At 39.1% G+C, this 25091-nt stretch overlaps 1 protein-coding gene across 11 annotated transcripts in view; it reads left to right on the top strand.

The window, feature by feature from the left end:
* Nucleotides 1-25091, top strand: part of shank3a (SH3 and multiple ankyrin repeat domains 3a) — a 1684705-nt gene that overhangs the window by 785653 nt on the left and 873961 nt on the right. For all 11 annotated transcript variants that reach the window (XR_005634694.1, XM_039761519.1, XM_039761518.1 and 8 more), the window contains one exon: nucleotides 6365-6532. Coding sequence is in view for 10 of the 11 variants with exons in the window: in XM_039761519.1 (XP_039617453.1) it covers nucleotides 6365-6532 (168 nt within the window). In the remaining variant the exon portion in view is untranslated. The remainder of the gene's footprint in view (nucleotides 1-6364; nucleotides 6533-25091) is intronic.

Raw genomic sequence — 25091 nt, forward strand, 5'->3', positions numbered from 1 at the left:
TGTGCACATATATTGTACCATAAATAGAATAAAAATACCGTAGAAAATTTCAAACTGTGGCACCTGAATGGCCTTAACATCTGTCCTTCAGAAACAACAGAGATTAATAAATAAAACACATTAGAAAGATCTCCTCAACTCAGCCCTTCTAGTAATATATATATGTAGAAGAACACAAAACCGAAAATGACCTCTTAAAGTTCCTTATATAATTAAGTGTGCCCTTTTCTCACTAACCATTCTCTTCATAGAATCAGCAGCAGCCAATACCAGTGTGATTAGACCAAAACTACCAAAAAAAGCCATCCAGAGTCAACAGTAGAAAGAATTTTCTACACCAAAATTTGGAATCAAAAACTCAAAGCTCAGAAACCTTAAAAATGTAAAAATTAAAGCTTTAAAGAGAAAAGCAGAGAAGAAATCAAAGAGTACAGTAGAGGTAGCAGCTAATACACCATTAAATTGCCTGCAGGACTGAGAAGTAACTGCAGCCCAAATGTCTATGGCACCTGAGAGCCTTACTTACCAATTAACAGTCTGCCTTACAGATAACAGACATGATTGAGGCTAAGGGACTGAATAAGAACTGGGCACCAGAAAGGAAGAGAGCAAAGACAAAATGCACAAAAATGAAGGCAGCCTTCTTAATGATTAGGTTTAGAATATTAAAAGTTTTGTATTCTACTGTATCCTCACCAGTTGTTTGTACAAAATGTCAGTTTATTTGTCAGAACGAAAAATCGGTTTCCTCCATGTTCCTATTCAAGCTTAGCCACAGCATCTGTAACCTTCTCCCTTCCTTTCTCGGTGTCCTTGTTTCCAAATCTATACGATTAGCTTCTGAACAGTCACTTTAATAATCTCCTTGTGTGTTGTGTGTTTAATTTATAGTTTGATGTTTTTTGGAACACAATGCCTGCACCACTGGATTGCATACATGAGGATGTCTTTGACTAAACCGTGTGGCAATGCGTTTTTTTTCCCTTAAAAAAATAAAAATAAAAAATAACCTCCATGTACTTTATGTGCTTAATTAACAGCTGTCTTGTTTTGTTAGATAGATCAGTGGCCTTTGCAGTTCTAGCCTTGATCTCATTTCACACCTTCCAGTGTTGGAAACAGCAAACTTAAATAAAAAAAATGTTCTACCTGCTTTTTGAAAATTTAAAAATTTATCTCCATTCTTTCTTCCATGTTTTGACTATCCCTTCAAGTTCTTGCTACTCTTAATTTTTTGTAGCGTATTTTCATGTCAGAATTCATACCCAGGGGGCTTACTGCATTTAGTTTTTTAAGTAGTACTAAAGATACTAGTGCTCAGTTAAGTTCACCTCTAGCATATACTGAAGGCAATATGAAAACTTTTATTTCATGTCAATGACAGCAAATAGATCTTTCTTCCTCAGTGCTGTATCAGACAATGTTTTATGGACACTGCAAGAAAAAACAAATAACTACAGAGCTCTTGGGGGCCACTTTTGTCATCTGGTAATACACTGCTTCATGGAGTGACATTACAAATCCCTCAGCAGCACTCTGTGACTTCTACTGATCGGATTAAGGGGCATGGGGTCGGTGTTGTGGTGATCTGGGAACATTTAATGTAATGTTGCACACAGAGACTAAAGTTAATCCCTGTAAGCAGCGTCTTTCTTTCCAGCTACACAGGGAAAGTCCTGAGTCATTACTAAAAATGGCAGGATTAGCTTTTTTTGATGTTGTCATTTTAACAGATATCATACACGTAATTCCAGATCTGTCAATAATAAAGTAGTTGAAGATATAGAACAAAAATGACCTAACTTTTATATTATCGGTCCAGTCATGGAAATGCCTTTGACCTTTATTTTGGCCCTAGCTAAACAAATACCCATTGAAACTAAATGAACAAATCTTAATCCCTTGTTGTTTGATATGACTTATTCCCACCCCTCAATAAAATATATTGTTTTATTCTGCAAAACAATTGCATTATCTTGCAAAATGTTTTGTGTTATTTTGCAAACATATTGCATTATTAAGCAAAGATATTGCCAGATGTAGTTGGTGTCATCATGCACATGTGTTCTCTGTACGTTTTGTGTTGGTTAGCAAGGAATACAGTAAGGATGTGCATATGTGCAGTCATGTGACAACCCAAGAAAAGTCTTAGTTATACATTCAATCATATGTATGCGGAAGAGCAAATTTAATCAGCACATTTTAGGGTCACAATGAGCCAGTGATTATGGAAAAATAATTGAACAAAAGGTATAGACATATATTTAATTTTAATCAGTGCGGTGTAGCGGGTCCACAGCGTAGGACAAAAGGGCCACTTTTAAATAAATAATCACCACGCTCGTGGCTTAGCAAGGGGGCGTGGTAGTGTGGCTGATGCGATTCTCGGGGCGATTCATGGTGTGGGCGTTAATTGAGAAACTGTCCATATCCGTGATTGTTCCTGGTGCCTCTGATTTGCCACAGCTGCCATGCCCTCTTGATAAATAGAAGCACGAGTTGATTAAAGAAAAAAGAGAAAAGAAAGGAGAAATGAACAGAGGTTGCAGGAGAAAGCAGGAAGTAGTGGTGAGAGAGAAAGCCGGTGCGAGAGAGTGCAGGCTTGTATGCAGCTAATCAGTGAGTCTGGGTGTTGGGCCGACACCCGGGGAGAAGTACTAGTGGTCACTACCGCTGAGTGATCATGGAGCGGGAGTGACCAGTGATGAAGGGCGGATGATTCTCTGCGTAAGGCTGCAGAAGGCAGCGGGAGTCGGGACGTGGTTTCCCCTATGTGAGAGCCCTGGTCATTGGGGAATCTCAAGTCGCTGTCAGGAGGAGCCTACCGGAGCCAGGGATCGGTGAGGCAATCCAAACAGCTGAAGCAGGCACAGAGAAAGTCAGCTGCATGTAGGGCGACTCCCCTATTGAGAAGACCAGACGGGGGAAGTAGGGGAGCCACAGGTAGAAGACACCGGTGCTTCCTGCACTGTGTTTTAACCTCGTTGTTTTAAAGGATTGTTTTTTTCTAATGGATTTTAACCTCCGTGTTTCACAATTGATTTTATGGATTATTTATTGGAACTTTTGGACACTGCACTTTCTTTTGAACACTTTGGTTTTGTTGTTGTTTTAAATAAAAGCACTTGACACTTTTACACCATCCCCTTGCTATGTCGTTGCCTTACTACTAAGCTCATTGGTGACATTACCTACGGTGATGGGTTCAAGGGCTCCCAGACAGAAGATGGGGGCATGCAACGAACCTGCATCGTCACAATCGGATAAAAGTTGATTAAATTTGCTACAGATGTTTTAACACAGCCAGAGCTGGCATTCCTAACTCACTATCTTTTAGATAATCATGCAATACTTTTGCAAACAATGAAATAATTATTGCAAAGTAACACAAGACTTTTGTGAAATAACAAAATAATTATTTTGAATGGTGGGAGTAATCTTCTGTTGTTTAAATTAATGGAATAAAAAAAAACTATTGAACTAAACTGTTGAGCTCAAGTGGGAGGCAGTCTGTTGTAGTAGTTAAGACTTTGGATTTCAAACCCTGAGGTTGTGGGTTCCAGTCCTGCTACTGACACTACTGACACTGTGCAAGTCACTTCACCTACATGTTCTGGAAAAACAAACGAAATGTAACCAATTGTATCTCTAAAATGTTACCAAATAAGCAATAAAAATAAACTTGCCATTACATTTTCAAAGGCCATGTGAAAATAATAAAATGATAAAAAAAGATATCAATAAGTAATGTAAATAACATACCATAGTGAAAAATTAAACATTGTGTCATGAAAAAGGTTTAAATTATAAAATAAAAATGTATGAGGTATAGCAAAAGAAATAATATTAATTGTGTAAAACATAATTGTCAAAATAAGCAAAAAAGAATTAGCCACAATCAAAGTATCAGCTATAGGCATTGCAGCTTTCTCCCTTATGTCCATCTTGCATATAAAATAATACCATTATTTTTTTTTTAATGATTCTCACAGGTAAAAACAACTAACAGCACCATATAATACAGAGTTTTCACTAATATTTTGTAATTAATATAAATAAGTATGTTCTAGTTAAGTACTTTTAATGTGTACTTTTGATCTCCAGTAAATATCTGACGTGTTACAATCTCATCTGTGTAAGGCTATTTTTGTTTATTGCTTTTTAATTATCATTCTTTAATAACCAGCGGATTCAGAAATGGTTCACGTTCTGCATCTGTGTTGTAGATTTCATTTTAAAAGGATACATTTGTCAGTTTTGGCCATCAATTTGTACATGTTTTTAAAAACATTTGCAAATGTATTCAAAATCAAAAACTGGAGCACTTAACTGTGTTCAGAGGAAAAATATATTTCAAGCACAGTCATTTTGTCTCTGTGATAGTATGGTCTTAAAGCACTCAGTGACCGCAGTGTCACTATGAGCCCAAAGTGAACTCAACCACCTCATACAGAGCATGTTTGTTCATGACAAGAGGAACAGTAAACATTCCAAAAGTGTCTGCCCTTCAGCTGTGTGCAGGTACTGCTGTGCATCCTAAAGGGCAGAGGAACACTTCACGTTCACCACTTTTTTCGCCCCTTGTCAATATAGCATTGTGTCACCTGCCTCTTTAATGAAACAGTTAAATGATATTTTATTTTAGTAGCCAAACATTTTTCACTGACAAAGTCTAGTAAATCTTTAAAAATTGTAATTGTCCCAAAAAAAAAAAGAAATTACCGGTTCTTTTGAATTTGAAAATAACAAATCCACCAGAGAAGCTACAACACTCTAAAGGTGTTTGGAATAGTGGAACATTTGATACTTCTCAGATACAACAAACAACGTATTCCACTGGGAAATATAGTTCTTGTATTTACATTTATCAATAATTATAAAAGAGCTTAACCTGCCACTTTTGTTGAAAGCTACATATTAGCATATGTGTTGGCAGTTAAGGAGCAACCGCATTTACTGTCAGACACTTAAAACAAGAAACGTGAAAACCGGTAATCTTGATAAGTGCTTGTCAAACAGTCACATAGAGTAAAATGCAATTGTTCACCATCCTAAAGTTGTTTTGGAAAAATTCTAATAAAAATTCCTGAATAATCGTGCCTAGTGGAATATAAGCAAGGGACACAGAAAAAGCTAGAGTATTTCTGCCTCTTACAATGTCTTACATGCTTAAAATAGTTTAATAGAGAAACTTATTTATTCTGAACACTACATTTGCAGTATTACTAATCTAAATAGAAAGGAAAACAAAAAATGCAGAACATTTACTATTTAAAAGGCAAAGACAGATATAAGATGTCTTCAATTTCACAATTTAAAATGTTCAGAAAACAATAAATATAAATTACTGTTTTTTTTTGCATTACAGGGTTGCAAGGTGTCATAGTCTATCCTAACAACAACAATGCAGAAAGCAAGCATGAATGGATTCCCATCCATCACTTGCAATTCTCACATCTATGCTAACATTACCTCATAGTTGAGCCAGTTTAACACTCCCAGTTTAGACAGAAGAAATTAGTTTTCAGAATAACGTTGTACAGATGTAGAGATGATGTACCCTCCACACCAATAGAACCCCAGATGCCAGTCTAGCTAGTTAAGATGTTTTGTTTTTTTTGCTTTGATTGTCCTCCCTTTGGTTGGTCATACAGCAACACGGGGTGACCTTTTTATGGTTTCGTGTGAAGGTGGACCCTGCAATGACACTGATTTTGTCTATGTTTAGTTTTGTCCTTTTCAGAATATGCTATTATGTTCAGGAAAGACACAGGCTAGACCTCACCCAGTACTGGGTTAAATCTGAAAATGGACAAGTATTTGTAAATATGCACAATCCTCTAAAACTGATCTTTGGGAACGGTGCTATATAAAATACATTTAATATAATTATGTGTTCCATTGTATCTTTTGAAATTGGCGATTGTTTCAAATTAGTCCGCCTTGAAAGGTTTAAAGCTCATTGCTGGGAGGTGGTGGGTGACTGAAACCTGCTGATATCAGACCCACAATAGCACATTTAGGTAAAGACATGATAGAATGAGTAAGCTGGTGTGTGTGGGGGGTTCAGGGTGGAATATTTTGGCTCTATGGGAGCATCCAGGTTCTTAATTTGAGCTATAGATAACACAAAACAAGAATTTTAGTTTTGTTGTAATTCAGCATTAAGACCTCAATTAGCAACTATTCCCTGATCTTTTTATATCAGGCTGTGAGTTTATCCATGGTTGATGTGCATTCAGAAGCAATCTTCAAACGTCCAGTTTTGTGTGTACACCGGCAGACACTTAGAACAAGAATCAAGAACAAGACGTATCTGATGTCACATCTATTCCTAACAAAGTATTTTGTTTTGTTTTTGCAGACGTTGTTAGACCTGGGTGCATCTCCTGACTACAAGGACAGCAGAGGCTTAAGTCCATTATACCACAGTTCCATGGTGGGAGGAGATCCATATTGTTGTGAATTACTACTTCATGATCATGCAGTGGTGGGATGTGTGGATGAAAATGGCTGGCAAGAAATACATCAGGTAAAATTTTGTAATTGTTAATTCATGCATACTTTCGTATAGCATTTGAGATTGTATGAGGTGCTGAAATGTAAGAATATATTCCTCTCCATAATGGCTTTTATAACTCAGCAAAAAAGATAAATGTATAGTGTTTCTCTGGTGCTACACAGTTTTACTATTGTAATTATCTTGAATATGAAATACTCATATGCATTCACTTTTTTTTTCTTTTGGTTCTTACTTAGCTTGAGGCAAGTTGTTTCTTGATAATCCTTTGTTTTTACAGTATAGCGTTAGCTTCCCTTTTTTGCATTTTATTAAACTTAATCCCACCAGTCATTGTTCAGACCCAAAGGATATTTCTCACTAAGTTCAGTAAGTTCAATATTTCCTAATTTTGCAAATATATGCACTCAGATAATACTCAAGTAACTTGACACATTCAGTTTGCTGCCCTTTTGTTTTACACTGGAGCCCTGCTAGTAGTAAAAGCAGAGGTTAATTTGTGCTTGTCGCTTTTGTGATAACTGATGTAGCTTCTGTATATTACAAAAAATGACCGTGGTGGTATTTAGACCTTTGTTTGATTCTTGGGTTGTGATGGTGAGCTGTGTTCATCATTTTGACAGACTTAAATGAAGAACCCTACTGTCTAACTAACAAATTAACACAAATTAAGTGACCAATTCACTTTAGTAGCTATTTCCAGAAAGCTATCTATTGAACATTCTAATGGCACAGCAGATGGATGGATAGCCCTCTTTACTGGCTTTCTTCAGGCCTCATAACTAAAAGAAACTTATTAAGAAATGTTTGTTTTTCATGTTACTTCCTCTAGTAGTTTCTTTGGCTGCCATTTTCTGAGATACCGAAGGCAAGCATGCATTTTACATGATCATTTTTGTTGAGTATGGCAGCAAAGATCTGCAAATGATCATAAATTTACTCTCAAAATGTGCTTTTAAGCTGTTGTGGAAGGCAAATGGAGAAGCAGAGAAAAATTGGCATGCCAACAAGGTAACCCCTTGTACTGCAAGTGTCCATAAAATAGAGCAAAAATGGGCAAATGGTGGTGTAACAGAAAACAGGCATAAAAACTGCCTCATAAGCCTCAGCGGCTTCTCAAAATACTTGGCTCTATCTAACAGGTCTGGGTCCGGGAGCTTGTACATGTGGCACATTATTCCTTCAATCGTCCTGGAGCCCATGGATTTGTACCATTCCGACTAGGAGGGGGTGACTTATTTGACAGCGGGAATGACTGGAGTGCCCTCCATGGACAGCTTCTCAGAGCTAAGCCAGAGAAAAGAGATGATATGGTTAACATTGGTGCCTCCTCTTGTTCCAGCAGGTGATTGTGTACCTTAGGAGAGCCTATGTTTGACACTATATGTAAGTGTACAAAACAAAAGTCACATAACAGGATTAATGGCAAATTTTCATTTGCAATGTACATTGTAAGACTGATCCTCCTACCTGCTGTCAACTCCATTCATTACAAACATTCATTCTTTAGTATAATATTGGGCATTATGGTCAGCGCTATGAATTACTCCTTATAAAGTACAAATGCTAGCTACAAAAATTGAAAAAGAAAATTAGATGCAGTCACATACATGTCATTGTTTCTTCTGCCTGTTTTTTCTGGTGTGGGTTGCAGTTTGTTGCTCCTCTGGGGAATGGCTGTACACTCAGTGGGTAGTTGAAAAAAAGTATTCCCAGTGTGACCTTTGGTTTGTTACCAGTGGCCTTTCCTGATAAACATATGACTGAAGGATCCATACTAGATAATAAAAATTCTTAAACTGGTTTCTCTCAATCCATAGGAGACAAAGATGTACTACTCCAAGTCTTACTGGATTGTGGGGTTCCTCTGAGAATTGTTTTGAATTAGATTTCTAAACTTCAATTACTGAGACTGGATTAGTTCTGCTTCTTGGCCCACAGCTTTCTTTTTTTCATGGGTTCTCTGTTAGTAAAGACAACCTCCCTAACAGAGACTCATGGAGTAAAGAAGAGCAGGGTAGCAAAGAGGAAAGCATTTTTAAACACCCACAAATCAAACAGATTAAAAGAAAAGTAAAGTGGAAGGAATGGGACAAACTGTAGCTGACCTACATAGTGTATATTTGGAGCACTGTGTGTCTCTAAAGTCAACCATGGAATTCGTAATTGCTGCCTCCTTTCAATTTCATCTAATTTCACAACTATGCCTTGTTAGCTTCCTCTGGATCTGCCTAATTTAGGCATAGATAAATTAATGTTGTGAAGCACAAATGAGGGAGAGGAGAACCAAAGAAAAGTTGGGGTTCCAACTGGGCCAGTGTCCAAAACAATATGTTAAATGGAAATTTCATGGCTAAATAGCTTTTATGTGTAAGAAAAAAAACTTTTTTGAAAATTCAGATAGATTAACTGTCCTCTGCCCAAGGTGACATTAATTAAAACGATTCCTCAGAATTATTCAGAATATTTTTAATACCTTTCAGCACAGGAGCTAAATCACAATTGACTGTATTATATACTGTACAGAGTAACAGGAATTGTGGAAGAGAGCTGAAAAAGAGTGTGCAGACAGGGTGGAATGGGTAGAGAAGAGTGTCTGGAGTGATTTGTGACAGATGGATATCAGCAAGAGTGAAAGGGAAGGTCTACAGGACGGTAGTGAGATGAGCTATGTTATATGGGTTGGACATGGTGGCACTGACCAGAAAGCAGGAGACAGAGCTGGAGGTAGCAGAGTTAAAGTTGCTAAGATTTGCATTGGGTGTAACGAGGATTAGAAATGAGTACATTAGATGGTCGGCTCAGGTTGGACGGTTGGGAAGTCAGAGAGGCAAGATTGTGTTGGTTTGGACATGTGCAGAGGAGAGATGCTGAGCATATTAGGAGAAAGATGCTAAGGATAGAGCTGCCAGGCAAGAGAAACAGAGGAAGGCCTAAGAGAAGGTTTATGGATGTGGTGAGAGAGGACATGCAGGTGGTGGGTGTAACAGAACAAGATGCAGAGGACAGAAAGATATGGAAGAAGATGATCCGCTGTGGCAACACCTAACCGGAGCAGCCGAAAGAGGAAGAAGACTGTATTATATACAGTATTACTAAATATCGCTAAATGTTATTTTCTTTTAGCAGCTCTAGTGTTTGCTTGCTTTAGTTTGCACATGAAGTTATCTAATTGTGTATCATCCCAGACGAGTGAGTAGTAATTGTATTGTTTATCTTGTTAACCTTACCCATGTATTCATTAGTTTCAGTAAAGCAATAACAAAGTTTGAACAATTTGAATTTTTAAAAGATTATGGGGACACTGCATTTTATTGTCATACAATATAGAAAAAGCAATGCCCATGATGACCAAGGATACTCTAAATTGCATGAATTGATATTTGGTTATATAACGTCAGTGTCTCATTTGAGAGAATGTGTTAATAAATATGCTGATTTAGCTCCTCGCCCACATGCTCATAGTCTCAATGACATTAAAAGCTAACTGCCACATTTTAGTGGGGGTCCTTAGATTCACTAATATATTATACATCTTTACTGTCAAAGCTTTCTTTATGTAATTATTGTAAAATGTATTTTAATGGTCATAATTTCAAAATCTGCGGTGGGCTGGCACCCTGCCCGGGGTTTGTTTCCTGCCTTGCGCCCTGTGTTGGCTGAGATCGGCTCCAGCAGAGCCCTGTGACCCTGTAGTTAGGATATAGTGGGTTGGAAAATGGATGGATGGATAATTTCAAAATAGTTTCTATATGCGATTCTTTATTTCAGCAGCTGTTCCTGTATTTCACAAATAGCTATGCACAGTAGTTGGCATATCTGTCAAAGTTTCATAATTGTATTTGTTAAAGAAAATATTTGATCCACGGAAACCACTAGGCCTCTTTATATGCTCAATAATAAGTAATGATAATTTTAATCAATTTATTTCAGTCTCTAATGTTTGCATTATCATTCCCAACATATCACTGCCCCAAAGAAAGCACAGTTGTGAATTCTTAAGTCTTTGAATAGATGCTTAATTAATTAATTTTATTCTATGTTATGATGTATTTATGAACTTTTTGTAATAAACCGGTATTTTTTAAAATTTCCCCTGGTATTGCTTCATTTTTTTACATGGATTTTGAGAAATGTGATTCTTTTATTTTGAAAATTTGCAATGTGCATCAAATCTTAGCACATTGCTATTTTAGTTTTCTTACAGACACCGTCTTTTGAGAAAAAACACTGTAACTAATCCCATTGACAATGTGTGACAATTGTTGCAACAGTGTAAAATTACACATCACAGACTTTCTGCCAACCCAAGATTCTGGATATTCACACCATTTTGTAGTGATTAGTTAGTGTTGAAGAACAGTTTAAAGTATTAGAATTTTTTTGCATTCTCCAAGATTTACATTTTGTTTTGGCTACCTTTGATTTTGGTAATGATCCCTATTTGGCCCTGATTTTAATTTTGTAACATCCATCTTCTGTTCCTTCTAAAGATCATTTCTCTGCCATTTCCGCACCTTTGGCAGAGCATTTTTTAAATATACTCTTCTTTTTTTGAAACTGACTGGTTAAATATTTTGTGGCATGATTAAAAATGTTTATTTGCTAAAATAGATTCATTTTCTCTGGAATTGTGAGAAAGCCAGTGTCAGCTTGTGTTCTGACTGTAGGCATTAATAAGTTCCATCCATCCATTATCCAACCCGCTATATCCTAACTACAGGGTCACGGGACATTAATAAGTTGCTTAAGGTAAATAGGAGTGAAACCATTTATGGCATTTTGCATTAGTAGAAGCTTTTTTAAAATGATCTTTTTAAGTAACAGGAAACCAATGTACTTTCTTAAGAGGTCAGATAACCTGATTGTGCTTCCTGGTTCCATTTATGTTTATTGCTGCAGCATTTTGAATTAACCTCAGTGTGTAAACAGAATGATTTGAATAAATTGTTGTAATAGTCAATACTGCAGTATAAAGAACAAATAAATTTACTTAAATGGACTTTTCATATTAAGAAACCACCCTCAGTTTCTTGAACCTAAAATACTGCTGAGAGTAAGGTGGGTTTCCTTAATGCTTAGGACTTATCTCATGCCTATAAGAAAAGCCTTTAATAGCCTCTCTGACAGACCATAAATTAGATGTGCAGCACATCACGTATAAAAACTGATGTATCTTCTTGATATCTCAACAGCTTCTTTAAACAAAATTTAGTATATGGTTTAGTCTTGTATGACCAAAGTAAAGTTAAGAGCATAGAGAGGACTGTATTATGTTACTGAAAGAGGAATTTCCACACCCTAATATATACTGTGAAAAAAATTAAAGCAACACTTTTTAATCAGAGTATAGCATCGTGTCAATGAAACTTCTGGGATATTGATCTGGTCAATTAAGTAGCAGATGGGGTTGTTAATCAGTTTCAGCTGCTTTGGTGTTAATGAAATTAACAGCAGGTGCACTAGAGGGGCAACAATGAGACAACCCCCAAAACAGGAATGGTTTAACAGGTGGCAGCCACTGACGTTTTTACCTCCTCATCTTTACTGACTGTTTATTCACTAGTTTTGCATTTGGCTATGGTCAGTGTCACTACTTGTAGCATGAGGCGACGTGCCATTGTCAGAAGGTTTGCTGTGTCTCCCAGCACAGTCTCAAGGGCATGGAGGAGATTCCAGGAGACAGACAGTTACCCTAGGAGAGCTGGACAGGGCTGTAGAAGGTCCTTAGCCCATCAGCAGGACCTGTATCTGCTCCTTTGGGCAAGGAGGAACAGGATGAGCACTGCCAGAACCCTACAAAATGACCTCCAGCAGGACATCATGAGGGTGGCCTAAGGGCCCAACATCCTCTAGTTGGCCCTGTGCTCACTGCCCAGGACCGTGAAGCTCGATTGGCATTTGCCATAGAATATCAGAATTGGCAGGTCCACCACTGGTGCCCTGTGCTTTTCACAGATGAAAGCAGGTTTATCCTTTGCACATGTGACAGACGTGAAAGGGTCTGGAGAAGCTGTGGAGAACGTTATGCTGCCTGTAACATCATTCAGCATGACCGGTTTGGTAGTGGGTCAGTGATGGTCTGAGGAGGCATACCCATGGAGGGATGCACAGACCTCTACAAGCTAGACAACAGCACCTTGACTGCCATTAGGTACTGTATCGGGATGAAATCCTTGGACCCATTGTCAGACCCTATGTTGGTACAGTGGGTCCTGGGTTCCTCCTGGTGCATGACAATGCCCAGCCTCATGTGCTGAGAGTATGCAGGCAATTCCTGGAGGATGAAGGAATTTATACCTTTGACTGGCCCCCACGCTCGCCTGACCTAAATCCAATAGAACACCTCTGGGACATGTTTCAGTCCATCCGATGCCGCCAGGTTGCACCTCAGACTGTGTGGGAGCTCAGTGATGCCCTGGTCCAGGTCTGGGAGGAGATCTCCCATGATACCATCCTTTGTCTAGTTAGGAGCATGCCCCAATGTTGTCAGGCATGCATACAAGTACATGGGGTCTATACAAACTACTGAATACGATTTGGAGTTGCTGCAATTAAATTTTTGCAAAATGGACTAGCCTGCCGTATCATTTTTAAATTTTGATTTTCATAGTGTCTTTGACTTTAGCCCTCTGAAGGTTGATAATTTTCATTCCATCAAATGATGTGGCATCCTTTCGTTCCTAACACATTACACAGTCCATATCAGTATAGGTATCCAGCATGGTTTTTTTTTCCCATTGAGATCTGATGTATTTTCAAAGTGTTCCTTTAACTGTTTTGAGAAGTTTTCTAGCACCAACCATAATTCTCTGCTGGTTTACCTTCTTACATTAGTTATTTAGTGATGAATAACACTACAGCCCTGCCCAGGATTAAGCAGGCCTCGAAAGTAGTCTGGTTAGGTGGTGTTGTGATGAACGATAAATGCAGAAATATTCCTAGGTTTTACTAATAAATATAAATTAGTGTTTTCACCTCCAAAACACTTTTGGCATACTGTTCCTTCAGAATAAGCCCTACTCCATTTCTCCTCCTATCCATAAATAACTTTGTTGATAATATCCTAATAACAACATACTGTATAAGACATTATTTTCAAAGTGGCCATACAGCAAAATTTTGAAATAATGAAATATGATTATTTCCAGAATCAACTCTATATTCATCAATATGACAGTTGTCATACAATTAAATGAAAACTCATCTGTTGGGATTGCTTATGGAAATTCAAAATAAATATTTGTTAACCTACATTGATTCATTTTAAAAGCTTTAGTGGATTCTGCCTGCTTAATACTGGCATTTCACTGAGCCAGAAGAAAATATAGTTGTCTTGTAGCTGAAGTGTTATTCACGTACAGTACAGTACAGTATGTCTATGACTCACATCGCAAACTCTGAAACTTTAACCTGATTGCTGCTGGAAACCAAATTATCATTCAGAGATATCACGTAATAATTTTAAAATATTTCTAATTAATTTACAGATAGCCTCAAATATTTTCCGATATTTTAAATAAATACAAGATATATATATATATATAAAATATACTGTATACTGTATATATATAATATACTGTAAATATGATATAACCAGTATATACTGTATTATATTCCCCTGTGATTGCTAGTATTTAGGACTGATTGATTAATGTATGTTAAAATTCTTGCATTGCATATTTAGTCATCTTGATGGCATCATTTATTCTGATTTGTTTGTAGAGGCCCTCATGATATTGTGCTCTGTGAAAGCTGCTATATAAAACAAATATTGTTTGATTAATTGGAATAAAACAATAGATAATTGAATAGTTTTTAAAATGATTTCCTGTTAGCTTGAATGTGATGGATTGTTGAGTTTGTATTACATTTTTATAATTTGGAAAAATAGGAATGTGTCTATCCTTTTTGCTTGCAGTATGTCTGCATATTGTAAGGAGCATTGCAGTTGAACTCTTTATGAGAATATTCTGATTAATTTCAAGATTAAGATTTTTTAGCTTTGCTGTTATTTAAGTGTAAGTAGAATCATTCACTTTATAAATAAATATACTGTATGGCATCAACATCATTGTACAAGTGCATTCTGGGTTAGGAATAATCATAGGTGAAGTAAAATGCAGGAAGACACAGGCCAAATGTGGCAAAGCCAGGCATTATTCAGGATATCAAGAAATGTATTTTATTCCAGCATCATCTTAAATACCTAATTATTTCTGATGTGCAGCCTTTATAATATGAATAATTAGGGTGATGTTTGGAAATGTTTGAATTTTTATATTGTACCTATCTGCATCGTTCCAATTCTTCATACATATAACATATTTTACATTCAACTTTGTTTTGTAAGGTACAATGTAAGGCTTCAGCTGCCTTCAGATGATCTATTCATTTTCCTAATTTATTGTCAATTTGAATTTAACACACTCAGTTGCTAAATGTTTATCTAAATAATTGAATTTAAATAAAACAGTGAAGCCAGTACTTTTCCTTTTTAAAAAAGGTCCTTAAATCTTACACCATTTTTTTCGTAGTTTAATCCAGTTCACTGCGTCTTTGGGCATAGCTCCCCAAATCTTTCCCAATCATTGACATTGCCAAATGTAATGTTTGTCATACTGCATATAATATAGAAAACTTCTTTTCTCTCTTCATTTCTTCTCATGTCTATGTGCAATCAACCCTCTCCATCTTGCTCGGTCCTGCTCCGCCTGCCTCATATAACTACAGTATAAAGAAAATATTATTCTAAAACATGCAACAGTCTAGCACAGAATTAAACTTTCACCAGTCACATGATTCAAATATTTGGGGAAAAAATGTTTCTGAAGCTACTTGCCAGTTTCTTGATGCTCTGATTTTTCAAAATGCAAAGCTGGTTTTCCTTTTCCTTATAGGTTAGAATGCTACAGATTTTGTCACAACAGGACTCAGTGCAGGTCACTACCTTTAAAGGGAAGCAATTTTTGGCAACTATGAAAAACATTGTAAAAATGTATTTAAATGGTATTACAACCAAAAATGCAAACACATACAAAATATATTACATGTACTTGAAAAGTAAGAAGTGAGCAAGATAGTACATCAAAAATGCAGGAAAAGGAGGAGCTATTTTAGGAGATGCTGTAAAAGTGATATTATAATATCTGTTTCATAATGTTTTATCTTCTCCTACTGGCTGGCTTCTGGAATTGAAGAAAACCCTTACCAGATTTAAATAAAGTGTTTGCAAAATTAGGGGCTGCAAAGCTGAATGAGTATACACACAGAGTAATGGAAAGGGGATTTGGATATTCCATTTCACAGCCTTGTAAATCACAGCCTCTCAAGGAGTATTCAAAATTTAATAGAGAGTCAAGGGTTTTCGTGGTTAAACAATTATGTACATATAAAATGTGGCAGTGATATTTTGTTTTAGTTGTAGTATGCCAACACCTCTTATAAAATGAGAAAATATTAACATAATAGATGATTTTCAGGTGATTCATAGACTAAAGAATGAATTTGATTTTGCGTAAATTAAGGTCTACAAAAATGTATTAGACCTCCATTTACCCTGTTTCAACATGCAGATTCCTTTCTTGCTGCTAAATTCTCTGCTTTCCAGGTATTTGTTAAGACCTCAGTTAACTTTGTAACCATTTTGAGATGTACCATCTCCTTAAAGATCAGCACAGTGTTTTCAGTTATGGCTTTGCCTTTCCCTCCTAAGCACTTTAAATTGTATAGAATGCCACCTTCCTTTTTGATTCATATGTTATAAACATGCTGGATGATCTAAGAAAAGATTAAAATCCTTGTGCTAAATGAAGTTTGATGCCCTCCACTGATATTTATGGGGAATTAAAAAACTAACATTGAAAAGTCTGAATGAAGACCATGACTCTTCCTGTGAATGTTCTGTCTTTCTTTTTGAGATAATTTGAAATCAACTTTTAGTGACAGATGGCTGCAAAATGATGAGATCTCAAACTGAAAACTGAAATTCCCTTGATTAAAGCTTTTTTGTTTTGGATTCTGAAGCTGCTAGAAATGCACTCTGGCTTCCCTTATCTGCAATACAGAGCATACAAAGGTAAAATTAATTAAAACTGGTGTTTGGCTTTTGATTAATGTGATAGCAACATCATTAATTATTCTGAATTCTAAGACATTTCTCCATATTCTTGGAAAAATAAATGTATTGAAAAAGGCATAGTGAAAAAATGAGTATCTTGTTCAGGATCACAGTACTAGTATATCAGGATATTGATGAGTATCATTAAAGTGATAATTAAATTTATTCATTGCATAAATAGAATAACAAATTCATTGTTTTAAATAATTTGTAATTATGTAAAAATACACATTTGATTTTGAAACATTTCCCATCAGTAGAAGCTTAGCATTTTGCTTCTAATCACATTTGTATTTGTTTACTACCTTTGATCTTATTTATTATTTATATATATTTACAAAATGGAAGTGCTAGAGCATATTAGTCTGTTATATTCAGTGACTTGAATTAGTGATCAGAAGGCACACACACATATATATATGTATGTATATATGTATGTATATATATTGTGGACTTGAACCCGGACACAGGAAGACAGACATCTTAAGTTCACCACACACCCTTTATTTACAATTATTTACAGTGCACTCCCCAGTGCCTCTTGCACCGTTTCCCCAATGTCCAGGCCTCACAGTCTTTTGTGTCTTTCCTTCTCCTGGCTGCCTCCAGTCCTCTCTCCAGCTCCGTCTCTCTTCCACCCGACTTCCGCTCTCGACTGAAGGGAGGCGGTCTCTTAAATAGGAACCCGGATGGGCTCCAGCTGCTTCCCGGCATTCCTCTGAAGACACGCCCCAGTGTGGCGGAAATGCCGGCTGCGCACACGGAAGCCGTCCGGGTGTCCCCTGTCTTCTTCCCCCCAGCACTTTCTGGTGTGGCGGAAGTGCTGGGCTCCAGACTTCTACAGGCACCGGGGCGCCGCCTGGTGGTGGCCACGGGTCCCTGCAGGGCTGGGCTTCCAAGCCCTTTACCCGTGGCCCCCAACATAACCAGGGCGGTCGCCCCCTCGCGGTCTGGAGGAGGTACATGCCCTCCTCCGGTCCTCCTGGGCATCCCGGCCGGGCTCTAGCCCCGGCCAGATGCCACAATATATATATATATATATATATACATACACATATATATATATACTAGCCATGTGCGCCCAACTACGTTGCACGTCTTAAAGTTGTCTGTGAAGGGCTCCCTGTTTAAACGTGGCTGCCAGTCGTGAACTGGGCCCTTTGTTGCACAGCATTATGATTTTTTATAAGGGAAACAAAATTACGAAAGAAAACCCTTGGATATTGATTCGATAGGAATAGCCTACTCGGAATCACTGTCCAAATAGTAATTATGTGGTGGTGTGGGAGCATTTCTGCTTCTGTCCGTTCACAGTCCGTCTCGTTTTCACGACGCTGTCGTTTCCTCTCATGATCTCTTCTCAACCTTTCTCCAATCTCGCAGGTTGCTTTGTGGCAATCCAAAGAGTAAGGCAATATACACAGAGCAATGGTTATAAAAGGGGGACACATAGCTATCCAGGCTCTTTAAAGCATAAATAGGGATCACTTCACTGACATGTGAGCAAGCCACGGTACAACTGTGAGATGCGCAGCACTCGCCGGCTACAACGTAACAATAATAATTTCCGGAACGTGCTGTTACGTTGTCATTCATTTTACCCACTGTCTTTCTTTCATTCATATGTTACGTAGGCACGTACCTTTTATCTTCGGCAATCTCATTCTCTAACCAGGCATCAGGAGCTAACCAACGTAACACTGTCCACCACAACTTTTCGTTATTCCGGCACATTGTTGACATCCGTGAGTAACAACAACGTACTAAACTGGAAGGTGGTCTACGTATGCGTGGAATTCATGGACAAACAAAGATCAAGATCTAAATGAAGATCTCTTTAGTTAATTTAAAGCACAACAATTTGTTTAGTTTGAATGTCTGTGTTTTGGGGTGTGACTGGCGTACTACAGTCTTCAGTAGTATAAACCCGAAGGAGATTCTTAATGCAATGCCTATGTTTTAGCTGTCTCTCTACTGCCATCTAATGCTGCTTCTTCTAATTCATTCGCGGATAAACAAAGATCAAGATCCAAATGAAGATTATATATATATATACGTATATATATGTGTGTATATATATATATATATATATATATATATATATATATATATATATATATATACACATATATATACATATACTGTATATTGTCACAAAAAGGTTTGGGACAGCCACATGTATATTGGTATCCTGGCTGCAAAATGTATAACCATTGATGTGTACAAGTCCACCAAGTCCAAAACAGAACTGAGGGAATAAAGAAAAGGTGGAGGCTTTTAAAGGGGAAGACAGGAAGTGAAATCAAAGGGGTCAGGGTCATAGGGGTCTTCAGCCATAACTTCAAGCCCAGATGTGACATCACAGGGGCTGGAGCTGGCAAGGTCTTCTTCCATAGGCTTGAACCCCGAAGTGACATCAATAGGGCCAGTTGGAATCTCCCGTGAATGGTCTGCAGGAAAGGAAGAAAAAGAGTCAGTGCACTCTGCCACATCCTGGTCTGATTTAGAATTGCCCTTACTCAAACCCTTTTGCTGCCTCCCATGTGCACGTGTGTGACAAGGCACCCCCAGCCCAGACCCGTCTTTTTGTGAAATCAATCAAGAGCACCGTTCTCTCTGAGAACCGGGGAACAACGGTAGTACCCTGCCTGCCCGAGAAAGGCTTGGACCTGCATCTTAGTTCACGGACAGGACAATTTCAAAATTACATCTACTTTGGAGCAATGTGACTTCACGGTACCCCCACCCACCAGGTAGCCTAAATACTTGGCTTCATTTAATCCAAAAAACATTTCTTCTGATTAATCTGAAGTCCGGCCTCACCAAGTGTCCGCAATACCGCTTTTACCAGCTGTAGGTGTTCCGTCCATGTGCTGTAATAGATGACCACGTCATCCAGGTAGGCAGCACTGTATGTTATGAGGCCTAGGCACTTTGTCCACCAGACGCTGGAAAGTTGCCGGAGCCCCGTGTAACCCAAATGGAAGGACACAATACTACCAGTGTCTGCTAGGTGTACTAATGCAGTCTTAACCTTTGCAGAGTCCGTTAAAGGAATCTGCCAGTACCCCTTTGTCATGTCCAGCGTGGTCAAATACTGAGCTTGTCCTAGTCGAGGAGGTTGTCCACTCGTGGCATTGGATAAGCGTCAAATTGGGAGACTTGATTATGCCAACGGAACTCATTGCAAAACCTTCAACTCCCATCAGGCTTATTGACCAAGACAATGGGAATGGACCAGGGATTATGACTTTCCTCTATTACTCCTAGTTCCAGCATGTACTTGATCTCAAGCTCCACTTCAGCACTTTTTGCCTCAGGAAGGTGATACAGATGTTCTCGGACTACAACCCTGGGCTCTGTCACAATGTTATGCTCAATCAGAGAGGTCCTTCCAGGGTTTTCACTCACTACCTCCAGGACAGACAAGAATACTGTTTCCAGCTCCCATCACTGTCTGGGACTTAAATCCACATCGAAGTTAAGGCTACTAATGTGAGCAACTAAGAGTGAGCAGGGATGACAGGAGGAGGGATCAGGATCGACCCCAATTCTGTGGAATGGGACATCAATTAGGGGAATAGGAATGAGAGAAGCACAGTCATTCCTAGGAATTTGTTGCAAAAGCAACGAACTTCCTCATTGATTCCTGGCCAATAAAAGCGGAGCTTGATCTGCTCCAGGGTTTTCTCTGTGCCCAAATGGAAACCTAGGAGGTGGGTATGTTCTAACTCACAGACCTGCCGCCAGAAGGTCTGTGGGATTAGCAGTAGCCTTCACTCTTGCCCGTCATGCTATGCAACGCGATACAGAAGGTCATTTTCCAACACAAAGTGAGGACCCTGTGGCATCGACTGGTGAGTGCGCTGGCCATTGACCAGGACCTTTGCGTTTTTGGCAAATTAAGGGAATTGTCATTCCACTGTTCCCTTTTAAAAGAAGCTGGTGTTTCTCTAAATTGAAACCACAAAAGGGAGAGAGAGGGTCTGGGCCGACCTCAAGGGGCGTGGTTTTCTCCCTTTTCATCTCGGTGCTGGAGGAAGACGGTCCAGGAATTGCCACATCACTCAGGGAGGCCGCTTTGTCTCTCTCAGCCGGCTGGTTACATGGCGTGGAGGCAGCTTAAGGTGGCTCATCCCCGTCTACAACTTGACCTAGGAGGAGTGGTATGTGACTCACCACTTTTAATTTTAGACCAGTCCCATCCCAGTATCACTGGATGTGGTGGATTTGGGAGGACCACCACTATTAACTTCAGTACCGATCCTCTGCAACTGATGACACAAGTGGTGGACCTGTACCAGCGGATTTCTCCATGGACACAGATATTTTAACCACTGTCGCAGCATCACAAACCGGCGGGCAACAATGGTAATGATGCTGCTGGAATCGAATAAGGCTGAGGTCTTGTACCCGTTTACAATCACCACACCTGTGTGTGGAACTGACAATGGGTTAGTCAGAGGACACCAACCCCTACTCCCCCTCTACCTGCATTCATCCTTGTTCCTAAGCAGTTTGCACCCCTGCACCTCCGGGGACGTCGGCACAAGCTCCGGGTTGTACTAGTTTTAGGTTTTGAGGCATACTCTGGCTGAATTTGACTAAGGGTAGGTTCTATTACCTCAGATTGTGAGGCCGTCCTATGTGTCTCCAGGAGCTCTATGACCTCTGCCATGTTCTTAAACTGCTTACCCCAGACTGGCTTGGTGAAGCTACGGGGTAGTGCTTTCAGGAGCAGGTAGCAGGCCACCTGCTCTATTATTTGGTAGGGCTTGTTCTCATGTGGCTGTAACCACTGCCCTACTGTTGCCCATTAGGACCAGGCTTGTTTGTGGGTCGGCCACTCTGGGTCGAACATCCACTTTCTCACTTTAGACACCTGCCAGTCTGGGGCACCCCTAGGTGGAAATTGGGGCACTGTTTTCACAGGGAGATGGGCACTGTAATCCGAGAAAGCACAATAAGCCTCTTTTACCTCCCCTAACCAGAGCAGCCTAATTCTGTGAGCCCCTCCCGCACACTCCTTGGCCTGCCTACGTCGCCCGGCTAAGCGTGCCAGGAGCAGAGCCCATACTGGGACTCTCCGAACCATGGGACACCCTTCCTGCCTGAAAACTCGGCCACGGTAAGCTCCCACCTGGGTACATTGCAGGTCCTGTCCCGTTCTTTTTCAGGACCTTTCCATCCTGCCAACAATATCGCAAACACCAGACATAAGTGTCACAAAAATGTTTGGGGTAGCCACCCATATATTGGTATTCTGGATGCAAAGTTGCAAAATGTATAACAGCACTGATGTGCACAATACCAAGTCCAAAACAGAACTGAGGGAATAGGGAAAAGGTGGAGGCTTTTAAAGAGGAAGACAGGAAGTAAGATCAAAGGAGTCAAGCTCATAGGGGTCTTCAGCCATAGGCTCCAGCCCAGACGTGACATCACAGGGGCTGGAGCCGGCAAGGTCTTCTTCCATAGGCTTGGAACTGGAAGTGACATCAAGAGGGCCAGGTGGAATCTCCCGTGAATGGTCTGCAGGAAAAGGAGAAAAAGAGTTAGTGCACTCTGCCACATCCTGGTCCGATTCGGAATTGCTCTTACTCAAGCCGTTTAGCTGCCTCCCATGCGCATGTGTGTGGCAATATAGATTTGCACAGAGACACAGGAGGTTATAGAAAGCAGGAATTTTATTCAAACACTGCAAACAAACATTTGTTTCTTTTTCAAAAGCTTAAACGTGCTCCATGACAAGTCAGAGATGACAGTTTCGCTAGGAGCAGAGAATGTCAGAGAGAGAGAGAGAAAGCGAGAAGCAAAACAATCCAAAAATGACAGGCGCTGCACTGCATAAGGCTTTTAAGTAAACGGAGCACCGTGCGAGGTCTTTATTACGCGTTATAGCATAAGTGAGAAGGGAAGGAGCAATATGAAGGTAGACTCTGTTTCAGGGGTTTTTCCAGGGGTGCCTGTGTCATCTTGGGGTGCGATCACCCCTCCAGCTTACAATATATATACAGTGATCCCTCCTCTTTTACGGGGGGTTGCGTTCTAACCCACCGCGAAAGGTGAAAATCTGCGAAGTAAAAACCATACGTTTATATTGTTATTTATATATTGTCACGCTTGGGTCACAGATTTGCACAGAAACAAAGGAGGTTGTAAAGACAGGGACTTTAAAACACTGCAAATAAACATTTGACTCTTTTTCAAAAGTTTAAACTCTGCTCCTTGACAAGACAGAGATGACAGTTCCATCTCACAATTAAAAGAATGCAAACATATCTTCCTCTTCAAAGGAGTGTGCGTCAGGAACAGAGAATGTCATAGAGAGAGAGAGAAAAGTAAACAATCAAAAATTAATAGGTGCTTTTAAGTATGGGAAGCACCGCCCGACAAAGCAGCAGCAAGGAAGGGAGCAATGTGAAGATAGTCTTTCAGCATTTTTTAGAAGAGCGTCCGTATCCTCTAGGCCAGTGCGCGATCAGACCCTCTGCTCACACCCCCTCCGTCAGGAGCAGAGAATGTCAGAGACAGTGAGAGAGACAGAGAAAACCAACAATCAAAAATCAATATGTGCTGTTAGAGCTTTTAAGTATGTGAAGCACCGCGCGGGAAGCATATCGTATATCATTGAGGAGTTTTATTTAATAGATAATACGTGCTCTGATTGGGTAGCTTCTCAGCCGTCTGCCAATAGCGTCCCTTGTATAAAATCAACTGGGCAAACCAACTGAGGAAGCATGTACAGTGGCACCTCAGTTCACGACCATAGTTTGTTCCAAAACTCTGGTCATAACCCAATTTGGTCGTGAACCGAAGTAATTTCCCCCATAGGACTGTATGTAAATACAATTAATCCGTTCCAGATCGTACAAACTGTATGTAAATATATATTTTTTTAAAGATTTTTAAGCACAAATATAGTTAATTTTTACCATAGAATGCACAGCGTAATAGTAAACTAAATGTAAAAACATTGAATAACACTGAGAAAACCTTGAACAACAGAGAAAACTAACACTGAAAGAGTTCGTGCTATAGCGCTACAAACCGCTCACTAAAAACACTTCTTTTTAATGAGTTTTAAGCACAGGGGAAAAAATGAACATTTGAAAAATCCGTAATTTAATTAACCACCAAGAAAAGTAACATTGCAACAATGCACGGTACAAACCGATCGCTGTAAACAGAAGTGAAGTGGAGGTTAAAATCCAATAGAAAAAAGTCTTCATTAAATACGAGGTTAAAACAATGCTCGAATCTGTCTCTTTAAAAACAAGTCTCGGCCTTATGTGTCCAGCCCCCACCCACTCTCTCTCACGTGTGTATCCCTCTTTCTCGTGTGTGTGTGTCTGTGCATGCGTGTGTGTGTGTGCTCTCTCTAGCTCTCTCTCTCACTTGCTGCACAGGGAATGCACAGGGAGAGACTAAACACGTGCGGAAATCATTGGCGCGCACAAACCGAAAGGAAAACTGGTTTGTTCGTATACCAAGTGTGTGGTCGTGAACAGATGCAAAAGTTTTGCAAACTTTTTGGTCGTAAACTGATTTGTACATGTTCCGAGATGTTTGTGAACTGAGGTTCCACTGTACCATAAATTAAAAGACCCATTGTCCGCAGAAATCCGTGAACCAGCGAAAATCCGTGATATATATTTAGATATGCTTACATATAAAAATCCACGATGGAGTGAAGCCGCGAAAGTCGAAGCGCGATATAGCGAGGGATCACTGTATACAGTAAGCTATATGGGGAACATTTTCAGTTACACCCCTGTTTGATTTGTTAGATGATTTCAGGAACTGCAGCAGTGTCTTCTAACAAAATAATTCATTTATCAAATAATGAATAAGTGTTAAAGCCACTATTTTTATTAATGGATGGACAGCTTTTCTTAAACGACTGACGCAGACAGAGTTGCATAGCTACAAATATGTGAATTCTGCAGGGCATAGCTGTAGGCTGTTAGTGGGGATAGGTTAGCCTTGTATATTGATTTCAAATTGTGCACATCATAGCCTTTCCCAGGAGGAGTAAAAGGAAGTGGGGGTGAAGTGAATATTAGTGAGTGAGACTGAAACAGCAATATGAACCTGATTTTAGGTGAAATAGCAGAGCTCTAATAAGCAAATTACAAATCGTGCCAACAGTACAAGTGACATCATCCATCTTAATCAACAGGACAAATAGTTACCAATAGTTACTGTCTTCTTTGTTCAAGATAACTAAACGTTTGTTTTTTTGCAACTCCAAATGCAGGTCAAACCACTTGTTACTGTGTATGAATGCATTCTATATAAACATGTAGGTTTTTATCACAGATGCAATTACATTTTCATAATGGCTGATATTAAGACATAATGAAATCAATAATTGGAACATAATAAATAATATAAGCAGACACTAATCAAAACAATAATCAAGCTTTTTTTTCTGTGACTAGGATTTCACTG

The sequence above is a fragment of the Polypterus senegalus genome, chromosome 8, assembly GCF_016835505.1.
Source record: "Polypterus senegalus isolate Bchr_013 chromosome 8, ASM1683550v1, whole genome shotgun sequence".
Classification (NCBI taxonomy): Eukaryota; Metazoa; Chordata; class Cladistia; order Polypteriformes; family Polypteridae; genus Polypterus; species Polypterus senegalus.